General features: G+C 40.4%; 1 protein-coding gene across 1 annotated transcript in view; it reads right to left on the bottom strand.

The window, feature by feature from the left end:
• The window catches only part of IGF2BP3 (insulin like growth factor 2 mRNA binding protein 3), a gene marked incomplete at both ends in the record, with an annotated part of 148,535 nt that overhangs the window by 26,377 nt on the left and 101,187 nt on the right, over nucleotides 1-20,971 (bottom strand). The window contains 2 exons of the mRNA XM_079711318.1: nucleotides 10,228-10,291; nucleotides 10,388-10,439. Coding sequence (XP_079567444.1) covers nucleotides 10,228-10,291; nucleotides 10,388-10,439 — 116 coding nt within the window. The remainder of the gene's footprint in view (nucleotides 1-10,227; nucleotides 10,292-10,387; nucleotides 10,440-20,971) is intronic.

The raw sequence follows: 20,971 nt of genomic DNA, 5'->3' as shown, positions 1-20,971 counted from the left end.
GCACTTTTCCTTTGAAGGACACATAGGAAAGACCAACAAGTTTCCAAAGGGAACATATTTGCCATCTACCAATAAAGTAAAAAAAACACTTTGCCGAACCCTGACTAGGGAATTCCCTGGTGGTCCAGTGGTTAGGACTCGGTGCTCTCACTGCTGAGAGCCTGAGTTCAGTCCCTGGTTGGGGAACTAAGATACCACAAGCCGCATGGTGCAGCCAAAAAAACCTCAAAACAAAACAAAGAAACAAACAAAAAAGAAAAACAAAAAAAAACCCCACTCTTGACTAAGCTATTACTTATAAGGTCAGTAACAGCCTATGAGCACCGGCACAGCAAGAGAGGAGTGGGCAGTCCTCATCCTGGCCAGTTTTTCCAAATCAGAATGGAAAGGATGTAACGAATATACACCTCCCTTACTTCAACCTCTTAAATACAAATATTTAAAATATTTTAAGAATCAAAGGACATGGACACTTCCCTGGTGGTCCAGTGATTAAGACTCCACACTCCCGGGCTTCCCCGGTGGCGCAGTGGTTGAGAATCTGCCTGCAAATGCAGGGGACACGGGCTCGAGCCCTGGTCTGGGAGGATCCCACATGCCATGGAGCAACTAGGCCCATGAGCCACAACTACTGAGGCTGCGCATCTGGAGCCTGTGCTCCGTAACAAGAGAGGCCGTGATAGTGAGAGACCCGCGCACCGCGATGAAGAGTGGCCCCCGCTTGCCACAACTAGAGAAAGCCCTCGCACAGAAACGAAGACCCAGCACAGCAAAAATAAATAAATTAATTAATAAACTCCTACCCCCAACATCTTCTTTAAAAAAGAAAAAAAAAAAGGCTCCACGCTCCCAATGCACGGGGCCCGGGTTTGATTCCTGGTCAGGGAACTAGATCCCACATGCTGCAACTAAGATGCAGTGCAGCCAAATAAATATTTTAAAAACAAAAAAGAATCAAAGGACAAAAATCTCTAAGCTACTCAACGGAGATGGGTAGGATTTAATACTCAGTTAATCAATCACTATAAATTCTCAATACCTATTATGAGCCAGTCCCCAAGGGAGTAAGCAGTCTTGCCCTTGTGGAGTTTATGATTTCATTTGGGGCAGAGAGACAGGGGTGGTAGTGGGCCAGAAAAACCAAATGAAGCTGTTTTCTACCTCACCTATCTAACCGTCCATCCATCCATGCATCCATTCATCTATTTTGAGAGTTTACTTTTGTTTTTTCATTTTTGAAGCTTATTATGGAAAAGTACCCAATCTTAAGCATACATCTCAATGAATTTTCACAAGGTGAACATGCATATCCAGATGCAGAACTAAGACACACCAGTGTCCCAGGAGCCCCACCAACCAGTACCTCCTTCCAGTAACTGCCCCTCCCCTAGGCTTCTCACACCATAGATTAATTTTGCCTGTTTAAATTTCTATATAAATATATATGAGTAGACATGTAATCTCTCATGTCTGGCACCTTTTACTTACCTTGTTTATAACAGTCATCCAAACTGTTGTGTTCTAGCTTACCTACCTATTCTAAAAGTGAAAAACTCAGTAAAAAGTGGACAGACGATATCACCAAGGTTTCAAAAGCACACACAGACATAATCCTAATAATACACACTCCCAGTGCACAATAAAATTAAAAAAAAAAAAAAGGCGTCACACTTTCTCTAGGTTTACTCAGATTCTTTGCTCAGATGGTGCTCCAGTGGGCCCCGAGTTCAATCCAGGCAGGGACAGAAACACAGGCATGAAATGCTCTCTGTCTAGTTGCTCAGAATGATCATTTCTGGTTCACATACTGCTTTCCTTATCTGGAGATCTTTCCATTTTTGACTTGGATGGAGAGGGTGGCAGGGGGAGATAGTCCCAGCACCAAAAAGGGTACCAAAACCATGAAACTGCACGGCAGACCCAAGCAACCAGACAAGGCATACCAATGTTCTTAGGACCCAGAATCCTGCCCTTTCTCACTCCAATCCCCTGTTCCATCACTGTCCTACAGTGCCTTGCACACGAATGAACTCTTATTAGAAAAGATCCCAATCATACAGGAAAACAAAGTATCAAGATATTTCTGTCACCATCACCAACCCTCCAAGACCCTTCCCAGAGTAACTGTTAACTGTGATAACTTCTGCAAACGGACCAGTTCTTTCCATATGTTCACACAGGTGTGTATGTGTTCAGTACCCTCTTTAAAAGCATAACTAAGATCATGATATACATAGTCTTGTGACTTGCTTTTTTTCCAAATACAATACATCTTGGGATATTTCCACGTGATTTTTGTATCAGAGGGCATTCTTTTCTAATGTATATATAACTGAATCACTTTGCTATACAGCAGAAGTTAACACAACATTGTAAATCAACTATACTTCAATTTTTAAAAAGTAGCTAAAGATGGCATTCTTTTCATAAGCTTCACAGGTGATTGCAGGCACACAGCAAAACTTGTTTTACCAATGCCCTGATACAAGAACCTTAAGTTAACACATGTTCCCTTGCTTCTTCCCTCTCCTCTTTTTTCTTAAGGAATATGTGGATTAAGGGCCCTAAAATATTTTGGCTATTGCTAAAGGAAGACAACAGCTGAGAGATTTTATTAATATCAATGATGTATATTTATTACAGGAAGTTGGAATTACAGAAGTTTCAACCAATTAGATATTCGTTCAAAGTAACCTTTTTTTTTTTTTTTTTTGCCTACCCTAGGCCGCTTGTGGCATCTTAGTCCCCCAGCCAGGGATCGAACCAGTGCCCTCAGCAGTGAAAGCACAGAGTCCTAACCACTGGACCACCAAGGAATTCCCCATTCAAAGCAACTTTAAACCTTTAAAAGCCCAAAGAAACAGATCATTGAAGGTTCTTTCAGAGACATAAAGAAAGCCAAGCCCAATGTAGGAATCAACTATACCTACAGGCATAAAAGGCAATACAGTCCATAGTAACTTCCTTTCCCACTATAAAATTGAGTACTGCCAGCTTCAGAAGAGGGTAAGTAAAGTTTGATTCTGGAATTAAGTCAGTAATGTTACCAAAAAAAGTAATTAGCTTCTTTCTTGAGTGAGAGAGGCAGGCAGACAGACGTCCTTCTCCATGGGAATAAACAGAGATAAACATGTAAGTCACCAGATCCTTTTATGTATTCTGGGGCTATCCAGATAAGGTCATGTGTGTCCCAAGAAACAACTCTCTCAAATTGGCATAAACTGTAATTCCAAACTTCACTGTGCTGCTTTAAAAAGATTTCTTGGAGGGGAAAAGAAAAGATTCTCTCACTTGGGAGGTCAGATAGCACAGGGCTCCAGGACCCAGTGCGCAGTCTGGGTCCCAAAGGCTCTAAGCTCAGGCTGCTCCTGTCAGAGAGCAGACAGCACGTACTGTGTATATCCCACTGCTAACTGCCAAGGAAGCAGGGTTCCCAACCCCTCAGCCCACAGTGCTCCAAACTTGGACACAGCTGGCTGAAGGTACAGGAGTAACTTAACTGCAAGCAATGACTTTCTCATGACTGAAGATTCCAAGTTTCTGAATTTTAAGTCAACCACTATAACCTTTCTATGCACAAAGCTTAATATTCAGCTATACCATTTGGTGGTCTGCTGAGTTCAGGGGAAACCTTAATAGTATTTTCACCAATCCTACTGTACATGCAAGACGTGTGATCAACAATTGTCATCATAATTACTCAAAACATATGCGTTCAGCTCAACAGAACTCAAGGATGTTTATCCCACATGTGTATTACCCAGGCTGCTGTTTCTCATCATTACTTGACTCTGCTCTGATGCAATTTTAAGAGTCATTCAGAAGATGGTGAGTAGTTTTGCTAGCTGGTAGCTCTTAATTACATTGCTAAGTTTATTGGGATAGATCACAGTGTAGGACTGAAAGGGCCTTGAGAGAAAGAATAAGTAGTTTATCTCAAGGATGAGAGAGTAAGAAGAAATGAGACCCAGAGAAGTTAAATTTATCCAATGGTACACACATACAGAGCTGAGCAGTGAAAAAGAGACCCAAATTCTAGCCCAGCTTGAAGACTAAGTAGCCACGGAACCCTGGAAAAGTCATTTTGTTGTTTGGCATTAGCCTAGATTTATGGTCCCTTTCAACTCTAAATTCCATGTCTAAAATCTCTTTTTCTTATTCCTAGACCTCACTGCTGGGTATCTCATAGATCCTAACAAAATGAGGCTTAGCCATTATTGAAAAGTCACACCATTCCATTTTCTCCTTGTACCAAGAATAAGAGGCTGAGACATACAATTCAGCAATAATTACCAAAAGCCTGATAATACCACTGCAGGGATGCATCTTAAGGAAACAATTATGGACAAAGCCCATATATTTACCTACAAAAGACTTCATTACTAAACTAGTTCTAAAGGCAAAAAAAACTGCAAACAACCTAGATGCCCAGTAGAGGACTTAGCTACATAGACTGTGGTAGGGATGAAATACCAGATAGAGATTACCAATAGTATAAATATAGCTAATGCAAAGACAACCTGCACAACTCTACAGAATGATCTTTAGCATTTTAAAAGTTGTAATGCATGGACAAAGTCTAACAAACTTGATGGCAAATTTCACAGTGGTTATCTCTGAATGGCAAAACGGGCAACAAATTTCTTTGTCTCACTACCTGCTCTATTGTTTCTTTTTCCAGAATAAATCTTCTATTTACATAATTTTCAAAGCTTAAGGGTAAATATCCTCCCTTTAGCCATCAGCCAAGTTGTTTCAAACACTTCTGTGTGTACCCAATACAAATCTTCAAGCTGATATGAAAAGATATGCAATAATAGCTTCAATATATAAACTATATCCCTATTCCCCAACAAAAAAAAACACACACCAGAAATAAGAACCCCCTGGACAACAAGGTCCTACTGTATAGCACAGGGAACTATATTCAATGTCCTGGGATAAACTATAATGGAAAAGAATATAAAAAAGAATATATATATATATATATATATATATATATATATATATATATATATATATATAAAACTGAGTCACTTTGCTGTACAGCAGAAATTAACACAGCATTGTTATATCAACTACACGTCAATTTTAAAAAATAAAAAATAAAATAAAATGCCAAATTTATCTTTAGAAAAAGCTCCTCAGATAATAAACAGCCCCAACTACAAAAAAAGAAAAGAAAAAAGAACCCTAAAAAAGAGAACTAAATACCTACAAATTCTGAAGGGTTATTTGTCACCCATTACAGATCTTCCAATGAATACTGTCTTTGTTATCTGAGCATCCCTGGAAGATGGAAGGAATAGATATTCCAGAGTCCCAAGTCTCTCTTGCTTCCAGGAACAAGAAACACTAAATACATACTCCTGTTTTTTTGTTTTTTAATAAAGTTCTTTGATCTTTTTTTTAATTCATATTTTTAATTCATTTTAAAAATTTTATTTATTTATGTTTGGCTGCGTTGGGTCTTCATTGCTGTACACGGGCTTTCTCTAGTTGTAGAGAGCAGGGGCTACTCTTCGTTGTGGTCTCTCTCATGGCGGAGCACGGGCTCTAGGCACGCGGGCTTCAGTAGTTGTGGCTCGCGGGCTCTAGAGCGCAGGCTCAGTAGTTGTGGCACACGGGCTTAGTTGCTCTGCAGCATGTGGGATCGTCCCAGACCAGGGCTCGAACCCGTGTCCCCTGTATTGGCAGGTGGATTCTTAACCACTGCACCACCAGGGAAGCCCCATACTCCTGGTTTTAATAATTTATTTTTTAAGTTTTCATTATTTTTACTCATGTATTATTTTAGTAAATTAGTAATTTGAGGCTTGAGGTTAAAGCAAATGCATGCATTTCCTAGTAATATTGGCACTGTTAACTTTTGATTTTTTCTTAGCCACAAGGTGGCAGGAATTTCCATGTTAAATTCTTAGAGACATAGCCTTATTGAAGAATCCTCTTAAAAGTGTCATTCATAGAGCTTAAAAAGAGGCTTTTGAACTAGGTCCCTAACTCCTGAGGGTCAGTGGCCAGTCATCTGAAATGAAGTATCCTGTACAATAACGGGGTGTTATCAACAGCAGTGAAAAATGTTGGGAACATGTGTAATAGTTGCTAACTTAGGAACTCTTACCACCTTCCCATTTTACACATAGGGTTGAATTAAGACAGTTTAACTTGACCAGAGCCACAGCTAGAGAAGTGGCAACAGGAAGTCCATTCCATGGAATTGGACTCTGGAATGTATCCTCTTAATGTCCACACTACTCACTCCTGCACAAGCACATCCCAGTTACAGAGATGGCCACGTAACAGATGCTACAGAAAAAAAGAAGTCAGCTGAGAATGTCACCTCAGCCCTTAACACCTGAAGAAGTGAGCTCTGGATAGCTGCAATGGAAAAGGCAAGAAGAAACCATGCCAGGTTAGTTCAGGACACAGTCTTGCTGGAGCTCAGAGAACAAGCTCTCAGGGTTCAGCAGAGCAAGGCCTGGACGGACCGGCCATCCCCAGCTCAAGCCAAATCTAGCTGTTCTTCAGGTGCCCAGAAGCAGTGGGTTGAACAAGAATTATTATTTACAGTAAATTATTATTTACTGTAAATTATCAAATTTATATTTGATAAGACCACTGTCTATAAATATGAGCATATATGCATGAATATATTAGTTTCTTGTCAGCCCTCATCTTGTAGCTGAAAAACTGAAGCTCAGAGAGGTCAAGATTACAGTCAGAGCTGCCTGACTTCAGGGTCAATGCTTACTCCACTACATCGAATGCTTCTCAAATAAAATTAGTTCTCCTCAAAGAATGAGAATGCACTTCACATCTTTTTAAAAAACGTACTAGAAAACTAACAGTTTTCATAACATTGTAATCAAAATTGATCTGTCCATTCTTTAAATCTATTAACTTTCTCTGAATACTCACTTATTTTCTAATAATTCTCTTTGATCTTTGGAATTCTTGAGAGGGAGAAAACCCAGTATTCCTAGAAGGAAACTCAACTTGGACAGGAACTAAATCAGGTAATCCCTCTCCAAATACTTTTCCAGCACTGGAAGGCACATCCTTGAGGACAGAGACTTTGCCTTTATTCACTGGCAACTTTTGGTCAATAATTGGTACTCAATAAATGTTAATGGGTTGACTACTAGAATGAAGGACATGATGATTTTTCATTCACTGAAATGCCCAGTTTATTTGTTTAGATTATAGAACTGCCTAAACTACAAACTCCTAACAGTCTTTTCATCCCTCCTTGTGATCAACAGGATCCTGACAATCTCTAACAATCACTGTGAAGTGCTTTTAGAATTAAAATGTCTCCACATTCAGCTTGCTGTCATGCTGAGAGTACCTTCAGCAGTCTTTCTGCCTTGGCTAGCAGTCTACCCTTCCCATGCCTGTACTCTTAATGCTTCGGAATTTTTACAGGGGGTTGTGGGTGCTAAATGTCAGCCAGTCCCCATGAAGGCTCACTCCAAACATCTGCAAAGCTATGTGGGTATGTCTCCAACATGCGCTCTCCCGTACAGCTGTGTAACTGCTAAATGAGACACCTCCCCTCTACCCAGCTAGCCTCACATAAACTGTCAAATAACACACCTGGGACAGGCCTCCGACAATCTCCAAATATCCTTGGGTTTATCATGCTGTCCCTTATCTCCCATCTAACAGAGAGTTGGCTCTACCAAGTAATATTTATTACAGTCTTTGTAAAGACTAACACATGTAAATGAATGGAGCCCCTGTGTTCTCACTGCTCACTTTTACCCCCAATCTACTTCGGGTAAAAAATGTGAACTTTTCTTGTTATTCCTCTTATATCATGATTGAAGAATAAAGTTTGTAAGAAATCAGTTTGTTTTACAACATATACCACAACTTCTATAATGTCCTCACATAAACTGTTAACATTTTTAAAATAAATGAACGATATAAACAGAAGGAAAAAATGAGTATTTTAAGATATATTAAGAGCCTCCGGGCTTCCCTGGTGGCGCAGTGGCTGAGAGTCCGCCTGCCAATGCAGGGGACACGGGTTCGAGCCCTGGTCTGGGAGGATCCCACATGCCGCGGAGCAACTGAGCCCGTGTGCCACAACTACTGAGCCTGCGCTCTAGAGCCCGCGAGCCACAACTACTGAGCCCACGTGCTGCAACTACTGAAGCCCGTGCGCCTAGAACCCATGCTCTGCAACGAGAGAAGCCACCGCAACGAGAAGCTCGTGTGCCACAATGAAAAGTAGCCCCCGCTCACTACAACCAGAGAAAGCCCGTGCGCAGCAAAAAAGACACAACGCAGCCAAAATAAATAAATTAACTAATTTAAAACAAAAACAAAAACAAAAAAACACCTTTAAAAAAAAAAAAAAAAAAAGAGCCTCCACAGACATGGAGATCAGACTTGTGGTTGCCAAGGGGGGTCAGGGGGAGGGAGAGGGATGAACTGGGAATTTGGGGTTGGTAGATGCAAGCTATTATATTTAGAATGGAGAAACAACAAGGTCCTACTGTATAGCAGAGGGAACTATATCCAATCTCCTGGGATAAACCATAATGGAAAAGAATATTAAAAAAAGAATGTAGATATATGTAAAACTGAGTCACTTTGGTGTACAGCAGAGCTGGTACAACTTTGTAAATCAACTATACTTCAATTTTTAAAAATTTAAAAAAATATATTAAGAGTCTCATATTAAAATATTAAAAGTGAATCTCGAGTCTTGCTCCTGAGAAAGAAAAGTGAAATTAACATAATTAGATACTACTTCTCACCCACTTGATAGGCAAAGTTTGATAAAGCCCTGTGTTAGGGAGAATTAAGGAGAAATGGACTCTCTCACAGTGCTGACGGGAATTTAAACGAGTTCAAGCTTTAGGAAGGATAACTCATCAATATCCAACAACATTTTTAAAATGCACATCCATCTTGACTCAGCAAATCTACTTCTAGGAATTTAACCTATGGCTATACTCGCACACTTGCAAAATGACTGCAAAAGGGATTCAATACATCACTGTTCATAACGGCAAGAGAACTAATAAAAATCCAATTTGGGAATAAGTCATTCCATATCCATACAATCAAATTCTATGCAACTGTAAGAGATATATTTACATGTATCAAACACTCAAATGTTATGGTATCATCTGGGTAAAAAGGAGGAAGAATACACACACGTACTGTTCTTCCATATGGTTATCTACAAGGAAGGGAACAAGGTAGGTGGGGAACAACGCTGGGAGGAAGATTTGCACTACATACATCTTTAGACCTTTAAAATTCTGAACCATGTGAATATTACCAATTTAAAAAATAAAGTTCCACTTGTGTTATGCAAATTTCCATCTCTTTCCCACCCCCATCTTTCTTTTCATAGTCCCTCCATGCGTGGGTACTGCCTTTGGTAACCTGGCTCTATTCCCACTCTTGCTGCTGGTTTCGCCTTTCCCCTTTAGGGCTCAGGGTCAGCCAGCATGGTCCTTCTTTTCCCACACAGCACAGTCTGTTCCTGCCTGCACTTTAGCTGGCGGTGGTCAAAATTCCCATGGTCTGCTGACACTCAGCACTGCTGGGCACCTTGCATGCCATCCCTCCATGTCTGTGTTCTGAGCGTATCAGTCAAAAGCAGTATTTGTGGGATCCTCATTTCCTCTCTCTAGTGGTCAATCAGTTCATTAGATTATTCCCAAGCCTACAGAATTATCTTTTCCTAGGGAAGATTTTTTTGATCTGTGAAACTTTGCCTATTGCATCGGAATATATTTTTTTCCACCAAATTACATTAACCCCACTTCTGCACACTCCTAAATGACAATAGTAATCAGAAAAATCAGCAAACAAGAAAACTTAACATTTAACACTGTTGTTAGTTTAACCCATGATAAACTTACCAGCTTTGGGCAAAACAGCAACAATGTATGTTATCATAACCAATAATAAGGAAAAAAGTCTTTAATGTAATTTAGCAATGATACCCAGGCCCAGAGCTTTTTGCAAACAGGATGCAATTCAGCTTCATACTGTATCACTATATTCTTGGCATTAAAGATATACTGAAAATGTAATAAAAACTTTAACCAATGTAGGTTCTTATTAGACATTCAAACTTAAAAAGAATTGCAAGGTCAAACTTTGCAAAATAAAGTTTATGTCTGCTACCCACCAGCCCAAAATATAAGTACTATATTTAACCTAGTCATACACAGAGATTAAAAGTTTCAAACTGCTTACTGTCTAGCTTGCTCCTTACTGGAATAGGTTACATTAACGACTGCAGTTTCCGAGTCAGTGTTCACTAGAGGAAGAAAAAAAATGAAGAGGAAAAAAAAGGTTAGTTTTCTTTCTTCTTTCTTCCTTTTACAAATTTGAAAGCAATTGAGAAGACATGTACCTTGCTCACAGCTTTCCACCACTCCATACTGGACTAGTAAACTATCCAGCACCTATCAGGAGGGGGAGAGAAAATTACAAATTTTCAATTTCCCACGTTATTAACAAGGGCAGGAACAGGTTTTAAAATCACAAAGTAATTGTGATGGAAATGAGTCCCCCGCCCAAAAAAAAATAACTGGGGTTTGGGCCTACAGAAGTGAGGGAAGGGCCCCATAGGGAGCATACGGTGGGTTTTTCTCTTCTGCCTCTCCTGAGGCCCCTGACTTCGAGCTGATTTAACCAAGAAGTACAGGGGCTCAGCAAAATATTCAAAGCTACAGCTGCTGGTCCCTGAGGCTGGAGGACAAAGAAGCATGTAATTCCCATACACACACCACCAACACATCATCACACTTCCTCCTTGCATAGCAAGTCACAAGACAAGGGCCCACGTTAAGTTTTATCTTTAAGATATTCCTTTTCAAAGAACTTCCTTTTACAGCTGGAACAGATGTATCAGAACAGACTACTCTCAAGGCAGGCTAGCAAAATGAAGAAAGATATTCTGCCTGGAGTCTTGAACTAAAGACTAATCTAAGTGGTTTATCAATTCTTGGGACAGTAGAAAGTATAAAAAGAAGTGAGTCTGTGCTGTCAGTCTTCTAAGCCTACACTGAGTTGGAAAAAGTACAGTTGGAAACTGTCTATCGTTCCTGTAGCTGCATTATTGCACATGCATGTTATTCTAATGAAAGCCTGTTAAAACAGCAACTGAATTTTATTATAGTATAAACTGCAGGTGTACATCTCATCCGTATAAACCAAATTCAACTATCATTCGCTTCCAAGAACTGTAGCAGGTTTTTCTTGAAAAGTAAAACAAAATAAACTTCTATTAATTTATAGTGAACCATTTACTCATCAATTTAATTGCAAAATTTGAAGGGCAGTCCCTTGAGAATGTTTTCTGGCCCCCAGGACACAGTAAACCATTAAGAGACTCACTAAATAAGTTTTTATGGTAATTTCCTACTAAACTTTAAGCAAATTCTTCTAAAGCAATGCTTATCCTATGTGGTAACTTTCAGGCTTTTATTTTGTCTGCTGAGTCCAGACTGAAATCTATAGCAAGGTTTGTCTGGAGATGAACTTTTTATTTATTTTTTTTCCATTTAAAATAAGGTTAACACCTATTTGTGAATGGAATGGTTAGTATTTTCATAGGTAAGTTCTGACATAGGGAATTTCCTGTGGGTGAGGTCTAGAAGCACACTGATCTTTGTCTCAAATTACAGCTACTGCTTAAATCATAAAGCTTAATTTTTTACTTTTAATTCAGAACACTTAACTGACTACATAAAATTTCATTTGTCTGTCTCAACCATTAGAATGCATGCTCAGCATGAACAGGAAGTTTTTGTTCACTGTACTAGCCGCAGCACCTAAAATATACAGGCAGAAAAAGACATTCAAATAGTTCACAAATGAAGTGAAACATTCTCAGGAGGAAATACTAGTATAGCTTATTAGGAACAGTACTCTTTATAACAGTGCTCACCTGTTTTAGAGGTAAGTCTGCCGTGCATGTAATGTTATTAAGAGACCTAATTTATAAAGGCCAAAAAATAGGAAACCTTTCACAATGCCATGCAATAGATAGTACGTAACATGTAGTGCCTTTAAAAAAATTTAAACAGCAATCTACTTATATTTTTAAAACTAAAAAAAAAATCTTAATACCAATAAATGTTTTCTGTGTAAATTAAAAAATTCTAACAATGTATTCATTCCAATTTAAATAATTAAAGCAGCAGAAAAGGTACATCTACCATTTAAAATTTAGCTTTTAAATGAAAGCCACTCCAATAGTAGAGCTTTATGAAATTTGGGTACCTTGAGGGGCAGGGGTACGGAGGCAGCTAGAGGTGGTGGAGGAGGCATGTAGGAAGTATGGGGTAAGTGCCAATTTAATAGATGTTAATTTAAATAAACATCATTCTTAATTCTTCCTAAAAGCAATTGGTTCACTAAATAGGTTAGTCTCCACGTAGCTTACCTTACACTACATTAACTTTTACTACTACAGAGAAAACACTACAAAAGTTAAATACCCATGATTCATAAACAATGTTGACTAAACCTACAATAATGCTAATGAAACTAATGCCTCCAGAAGGCCCACTGGCAAAGTGATATATGAATTATATATACATTGATATATGTATACACACAAATAGACACATATATTTATATGTGAATATATATATACACACAGACACAATTAATACAAGTAAATTTTTAACTTGAAAAAAACTGAGGAAATGTCCGTCAAATTTTTCACTGCATGTATTATATATAAAGTTTAGTATGTTCAAAACAAAATTGCTTGTAAGAGTTAAACATTCTAAGTAATAATAAATGCTATTGGTTGTCAACTGTCCCATGTGTAAAATCTCTAGAAATTAGAAACTACAGTCCTATACACTAAAAATGGTAATTTTACTGTATGTAAATTAGCATCCCCATTTCCACAGCACCTTAGCTGACCTAATCCTCAAGATGAAAGCAATGTCATTTTATAATCTCTTCACCGATCTTTATTCTCCCACTAGACTAGTGATTATTAACCACAGTGGTGTGATTATTTGTCAGGTGTGTCACAAGTAACTTATTGTTCACAGTTATACTGGCTTCCATACTCCAGATAATTTATATGTGTATGATCATAGGCTCCAATCCTCCTTATTGGACACATGTGTTGAAGATGATGGGACAGTGTTGGTCATTACAGTCCAGGCGCCCCCTTCAGTGTGGCTCCTCCACACAGGGCTGCACTCGCTTCTAAACTTCGTAAGGGAAGGGACCATGTCTTAGTGACCTGAGAGCCAAACACTGAGGAACAAAAAAAGGTAAGGGGGGGGTTAAAAAGAAGCCACAGAATAGTTCTGGTCCTAAGAGCAAAGGAAACAAATTCCAGGTTCATTTAAAAGTCCATAGTGGGCTTCCCTGGTGGCGCAGTGGTTGAGAGTCTGCCTGCCGATGCAGGGGACACGGGTTCGTGCCCCGGTCCGGGAAGATCCCACATGCCGTGGAGCGGCTGGGCCCGTGAGCCATGGCCGCTGAGCCTGCGCATCCGGAACCTGTGCTCCGCAACGGGAGAGGCCACAACAGTGAGAGGCCCGCGTACAGCAAAAAAAAAAAAAAAAAAAAAGTCCATAGCGACATAAACAAGTAGGAATTTATCACAAATTCATATAAAAAAGATGTAGACGTGGAAAGTCACAAGCATTCTAAAAACCAGTAAAATTAAAATTAAAAGCAGGATATTTAACACTCTCTTGCCCCAGCACACCTTTCACTCACGCGCACGCACACAGATACACACAGACCAATGACCTCCTGAACCCCAAAACCAGACTCAGACTTTGAGGAGGAGTTACAAGAAAGAAGTCGTTCTGCCTATTCCTCATTTCAGCAGGAGCAGGAGAAAAGCCATCGGAGATGAAGGGAGCTTCCTTCAAATACAGCTCAACACATTATACAGAAACAGGAACCAGGGGTTGCCAGATACGGATAAAATCATCCCGGGAACTTTGTTCTTTTACACCTATCTACAGAAGACCAGCTACATTAATAAACAAAGAACAGTTCTATATTGCACATCCCAACAGCATTTCTAATAAATAATGGTACAAATTTCAAATACAAGGTAGTTTTAAGAAATATCTGCCTTAATGTAGATTTTTATACAATGTTACCATTATAATTGGATAACATTCAAACCATTCCCTCTGAAAAGGACTTTCAACTCAAGGAGGTCAACATACACACACCAGATCCCTGACAACCTCACAAGCCATGTTGCACATCATCTTCATCACCGATAAAACCCAGAGGGAGGGAATTTCCTGGCAGTCCAGTGATTAGGACTCCACACTTTCAATGCCGGGGCCTGGGTTCAATCCCTGGTTGGGGAACAAAAATCCCACAAGCCGCACAGCACGACCAAAAAAAAGAAAAAAAGAAAAAAAAAACCACCCAGGGAATCTCAGCCTCCAGTGTAACACACAGACTTTCCAGACCTCACAACTTTCTAGTCATCCTCAACTTTCACAAGTTACATCCTCTAACATGGGGAGACTATAATTTAGGATTTCATAAAATCATGTGATCAGAGCGACCAAGAGAGAGAACAGTCCAAGCTACCATCCACTCACACAGACCTCAAAGTAACAGAGAAAGATGAACACCAGAAGGGACCCTATTCAGGCAATGCTTGAGACCTGACACCTGTGCCCAAGCCCAATAGTGAGTCTCTTTCTCCTCTGCTACTGTGTTTTACTCTAAGAGGCAACACCATCTACAGTTATGTACACCAGGAATGTTGCATTCAACCTTGTTAACTGCATCTCCCTCAAGCTCATCAATAAAAGTCCACCTACATATTCTACGTCCTACCTATTGCTCTGGGCCTGCCAGCTGCTTTCTCTTCTGCCACCACCCTAGACCAAGCCTCCAGCATCTCTCTCTGGACTATGGCAACGTGCTCCTAAGTTGTCTCCCATATTAATTTTGTTTCTAATTGTTCTCATAACAGACCGGCATCGTCCAGGGTCACAGCCACTGGCTACATGTGGCTATTACGCACTTTAAATGTGGCTAATCCACAACTGAGATGTGCTTAAGTGTAAAACAAACTGCAGACTTTGAATACTTAGTACAAAAAATATAAAATCTCAATTTTAAAAATATTGATCACACATTAAAATTGTAATATCTTAGATATACTGCATTAAATAAAATACTATCCAAATTAATTTTCACTTGTTTTCTCTCTTGCTTTTTTAACATGGCTTCTAGAAAATTTTAAATTATCCAATAGAAAGCCTGAATTAGCTTTCTATTGCATAGTATTGGGCTAGACGGATTTTTAAAAGCTGAGCTAATCAACTCATGCCCTACTGTAAACTCTAAGAACTTCCCTTTGTATCTGGGATAGGATCCAAAGTCCCTAAAGACGATCTCCCTGGTGGTCCAGTGGTTAAGATCCCTGCAGGTTCGATCCCTGGTCGGGGAACTAGGATCCCACATGCCACATGGCGTGGCCAAAAAAAAAAACCCAAAAAGCAAAGTCCCTAATGAGTGCCCTGAAGGCCCCCTGTGACCTGCCCATCATCTAATGGCACTCCTCTCCAACAATACTGGCCTTTTTTAGTAATAAATTATGAGTGATAACATTTGAGTGCTTTCTAGTAGCAGCACTGTCCCAAATGTTTAATCTGTTTTAACTCAGTTAATCCACACAAATCCCATGAAGTAACATCCTATTTTATAGATGGGTAAGTTATGACATGGAGAAGTTAAACAGTATTTCAACTTGGATAGATAGTTAAGTGATGGAGAAATGATTTAAACCCCAGCTGTCAGATTCCGGAGCTCACACTCTTAACCACTTGGTCAAGTAAGCTACCGCACTTCCCCCACACAATTAGAATAAAATATAATGGTACAGACTGAAAGCAATTTAACCCTTACTTTGCTGCAAGATCAAAATCATCCTTTGGTACGCAAAGAACTTTATCAACTCCCAGGGTCAATAAACTTCCCCACCCATGTTCCAAGTGCTCAACAGTTTATTTTTATGTTCCTCAATCAGATGAAGATATTAACCAGCATTAACTTGTTCTATATCTTACTAACAGAAATACTGGTTAAAAAAAAACAAAACACTCTAAATAACGCAGAGTTAGGGTCCCTTTTGACTAGGTAATAACTTCCCAACCAGTTACTCCACCAAGTGCTAAAAGAAACCACTGTCAGTTTGGTGGGTTCTCCACATTTTTAGAAGTATGTGTGTCACATGAAAAAATGCTTAGGGACTTCCTTGGTGGCGCAGTGGTTAAGAATCCGCCTGCCAATGCAGGGGACATGGGTTTGAGCCCTGGTCCAGGAAGATCCCACATGCCACAGAGCAACTAAGCTCATGCGCCACAACTACTGAGCCTGCGCTCTGGAGTCCGCACGCCACAACTACTGAAGCCCGCGCGTCTAGAGCCCGTGCTCCATAACAAGAGAAGCCACCGCCATGAGAAGCCCGCGCACGGCAATGAAGAGTAGCCCCTGCTCGCCACAACTAGAGAAAGCCCGCGCGCAGCAACAAAGACCCAATGCAGCCAAAAATAAATTAATTAATTTAAAAAAAAAAGAAAGAAAAGATGCTTAAAACCATAAGTCATTAAGGAAATGAAAATCAAAATCACAATAAGATACCACTTCATACCCACTAGAATGGCTATAATTAAAAAAACAACAATGAAAATATAATGTCTTGGCAAGGATGTAGAAAAATTAGAACTTTCATACATTGCTGGGAGGAATGTAAAATAGTGCAGCCTCTATGGAAAACGGTATGGCAGTTCCTCAAAAAATAATAATAATAAATAGAATTACCATATGATCCAACAATTCCACTTCTGGGTACCTACCCAGAAGAACTGCAAGCAGGGACTCAGATATATTTGTACACCTATGTTCATAGCAACATTATTCACAATCACCAAAAGGTAGAAGCAATCCAAGTGGATAAATAAAATGTGGCAGGGGTTACCACTTCCAACAGCTACAAATTACTAGAGGAAAGGGGGAAGACACGAGTTCAAAAGCCTGAGGATGATTCCAACTCTGGGTAAAGGCACTAATTAAGAAGTGACTTATCTATCTTTTTCAACCCAAGGCAAAAATAGCACGCTGGAATAAAAAGTTGCCCATATCTTCTCTTTCCCTCAATCTCTGCCTCCATCCTCATTAAGATAAGTATCAGAAGTCCAATTTCCCAGTAATTTCCTTAAGCTTCCAAGTGCTTGCTTGCATGAACGCCCTCTAGGCCCTAGGAAGGACCCTGGCAATAGATCATACAGTTAATTTTTCTTAAACTTGCAAAAGGAATATATATGGTGATTAAAATAAACACAACAGACCACTGTCTATTTCCACCTGGAATTCGCCTCTGTCACATATCCCCTCGTGGAGTGTGCTGGAATAGAAGCAAGCACTTGGGGGATCCAGTTAGAAGGAGTTGGCTGGACAGACACTGAGTTTGAGACTAACAGAACAGCCTAAGATTCACAATCATATAGCTTATGGTTAAATTAAAATTGCTAGCTTCCAGAAAAACTCCTACCACCTTATGCCACCTCACCAGACATCTGACCCAAAGTGTGCAGGGCTAGAGGGTGTGGATCATGTGGATCACAAACGCACCTACAGCCCCCTTCCTTAGACCTATGTAGTAAGTGGAGGAGAAACCAGGTTTGGGGTATATGAAACGAGAAACCAGCCAGTAGAAAAATTTTCCAAGCAACAAGAATGTAAAACTGTAAGCAGAGAATTAGGTTCCCATTTTGTCTGTTCAAAATGGAAGGCCTCTCCTGTAGGAATACAGTACATGGTGTATTTTACGTTTAAAGAAAAAGAAAAAAAATTTTTTTTCTTATTTCGTGGGGATGAGTAAACTAAAACTTTTCAGAATCCCTGTGGGGGGAAAAAAGAGAAGTGACTTATCTCAATGAGGTGAAAAATATCCAAAACTGTAGTGGCCTCCAAAAGTGGTAGCAGACCAATCCCACTGCCCCCATTAAAGCTTATTTAAAAATAAAAGACAACAGTGTCTGGAGAAGAAAAATAAAGAAAGGGGTTGGTTCCAAACTAAATACTGATAAAAATATTTGCCCGTAAGAACTAGTCCTTCAGATGTGCAGCAGTTATTCTACTGGGCTCCAAGGGGCCTTATAATAAAATACCTGGAACTGATGAATGGGTAAACAATACGTGGTACACTCATACACTGGAATATTATCAAGCCATAAAAAGAAATGAAGTACATACTACAACATAGATGCACCTTGAGAATATTATGCTAAGTGAAGGAGGCCACGTATTGTATAATTTCATTTACATGAAATATCCACAATAGGTGAATCCATAGAGACAGGAAGATTAATGGTTGCCAGTGGCTGGGATGAGGGTGGAAGCGGGGAAGGGCAGTAACTGTTAATGCTGTGAGTTTACTCTTTGGGATAATACAAGTGTTCCAGAATTAGTGGTGACTCCTAACCTTGTGAATGCACTAAAAAACACTGAACTGTGTGCTTCAAAGAGGTGAATTTTATGGTATGTCAATTATAGCTCAAACTTCCAATAAAGAAGAAAATGTTTAAGACATGACAGGACATAAACTTAGACATGAGCCAACCTTGTAGAAAAGCGCCTATCATACTAGACTGAACTGAGAGTCTAACATTACAGTGTAACCGTTGGGAGAAAGGTTTTTTCTTCTTTCCTTGTGACTTTCTGAATTTTCTACAATGACCATGTAATTTTGCAATCAGGAAAAAAAAATGAGATCATTAAATTGGATTATATTGGTCTTTACATTGTTTTCCAAAAAGGTAATGCCAAGAAATGAGTGTCGGGAATTCCCTGGTGGTCCAGCAGTTGGGACTCCACGCTTCCACTGCAGGGGGCACGGGTTTGATCCTTGGTTGAGGAACTAAGATCCCGCACGCTGCGTGGTTCGGCCAAAAACATAAATAAAAGAAATGAGTGTTGCCCTCTCCTATTCTTTTTTTTTTTTTTTTTTTTTTTTTTTTTTTTTGCGGTATGTGGGCCTCTCACTGTCGTGGCCTCTCCCGTTGCAGAGCACAGGCTCCGGACACGCAGGCTCAGCGGCCATGGCTCATGGGCCAAGCCGCTCCGCGGCATGTGGGATCCTCCCAGACCGGGGCACGAACCCGTGTCCCCTGCATCGGCAGGCGGACTCTCAACCACTGCGCCACCAGGGAAGCCTCCCTCTCCTATTCTTAAGGCTCTCACTGGACAGTGCTGGAGTAACAATTAAACCAAAAATTGGTTAATTCCTTAATAACCATCTTCAAAATGGAACATATTTTTGGTTCAATTGAACAAATGACAAAGCCAAACGCATGAACGATTTGGGGACTGGGCAGAGGAAGGAAAGATTCTAACCACACCAGCCCACTGTAGCAGCCCTGACCCAGCAGTGCTAAGACAAGGTCAGGGTGCTAGAAGAGAATGACCTGGGGACCAAAGTCAAGTGGAATCCCTTCCCTCCACTGCTACGTGTTTCCAGTGACAGACATGCATGTCATAAGTTTAGTTGCTTTTGACCAGTGGTGTGGACAAGTCATCAGAGCGTTGTCAAACTAGTGACAAAAGCAGCCCATACAAATGTCCTCGACATTTCTCCACTCTGAAATGCATTGGTCAGGTGGGGCAGGGGGATCCACCAGGGTGTCCTCACACCCATTGCTCTCAGTATCTGGTAGTGTGTGTTCAAAATCAAGGCTTTACTTGGAGCCCAGCCATGTATTTGCTATATTTAAAAACTGCTAATTAAGCCCGTGAGTATTGCTTTTGGCACCAAATTCTACTGCACAAGCTTTTCATCCAGATCCCATGCCTCAGACTGTAACATGATCCTGCTTCATGCTGTTCAGAAAAGATCTGAGCACCAACTTGGAATAGCACCTATTACTGATAAATTGGGACTGGAAGTAGACATGCTCAAGTAATTGTAAAGGTTTTCATAAGTAACAAAGGTCCATCAATAAATAAGGAGAAGTTATACTTAGAGGAAGACAACTGAGCAAACTGCCAACTTTCCAGGAAATCAAGTCTATAAAATAGCAAGCTCACCTCTTAGAGGCTCTATTTAGTCACCAACCAAGTATACCTCGGGGTTTTAAAAGATCTTGGGGGTCCGGGGCGGGGGGCTGGGGCGGGGAGGGGATCCTCAATTTTCTGATCTTCAAACTACTCCTCCCTGCTTCCTTCTTCTACTGCAGAGATTCCCAGAGTCCTGTCTACAATTCACCACTCCCAGCACATACTTAGTTTGGAAACTGTATACTCTGCAGCTTCTACTTGGTCGCTTCAAAACATACCTCCACGTACTTGCTGTCCACATGGCAACTCCGCGTCTTTGTTATTGCTCAATGAATCAAAATCTTATATGGGTGTATTTCAGAAGCAAAACCATGGTCCACTCTCCACATCCTAGTAGCAGGGGGTGCTAAAAATTCGAGCAGCAATTTCTAAGATGGGTTGGAAGATTCATAACCTGGTGATTTCCTCAAATACAGAAAAGCTATTTCAAAATTCATACTCAGCCATAAATACAACAAGCATAGCCACTACACTATGTGAATTTTAAATTTAAAACGCTTGAACTTCCCCATGTCTCTTAGGGGAAAAAAATCCAGGCAATTTAATATGGTTCAAAACATTATCACGGGGCTTCCCTGGTGGCACAGTGGTTAAGAATCCGCCTGCCAATGCAGAGGACATGGGTTCGAGCCCTGGTCCGGGAGGATCCCACATGTCGCGGAACAACTGGGCCCATGTGCCACAACTGCTGAGCCTGCGCTCTGGAGCCTGCGCGCCACAACTACTGAAGTCTGCACGCCACAACTACTGAAGCCCGCGCGCCACAACTATAGAGGCCCGCATGCCTGGAGCCCGTGCTCCGCAACGGGAGAGGCCACCACAGTGGGAGGCCCGCACACTGCAGCGGAGAGTAGCCCCT

Source organism: Hyperoodon ampullatus, assembly GCF_949752795.1.
Source record: "Hyperoodon ampullatus genome assembly, chromosome: 9".
Classification (NCBI taxonomy): domain Eukaryota; kingdom Metazoa; phylum Chordata; class Mammalia; order Artiodactyla; family Ziphiidae; genus Hyperoodon; species Hyperoodon ampullatus.
The sequence above is the reverse complement of the archived record's forward strand: the minus strand, read 5'-3'. Positions and strand labels throughout refer to the sequence as shown.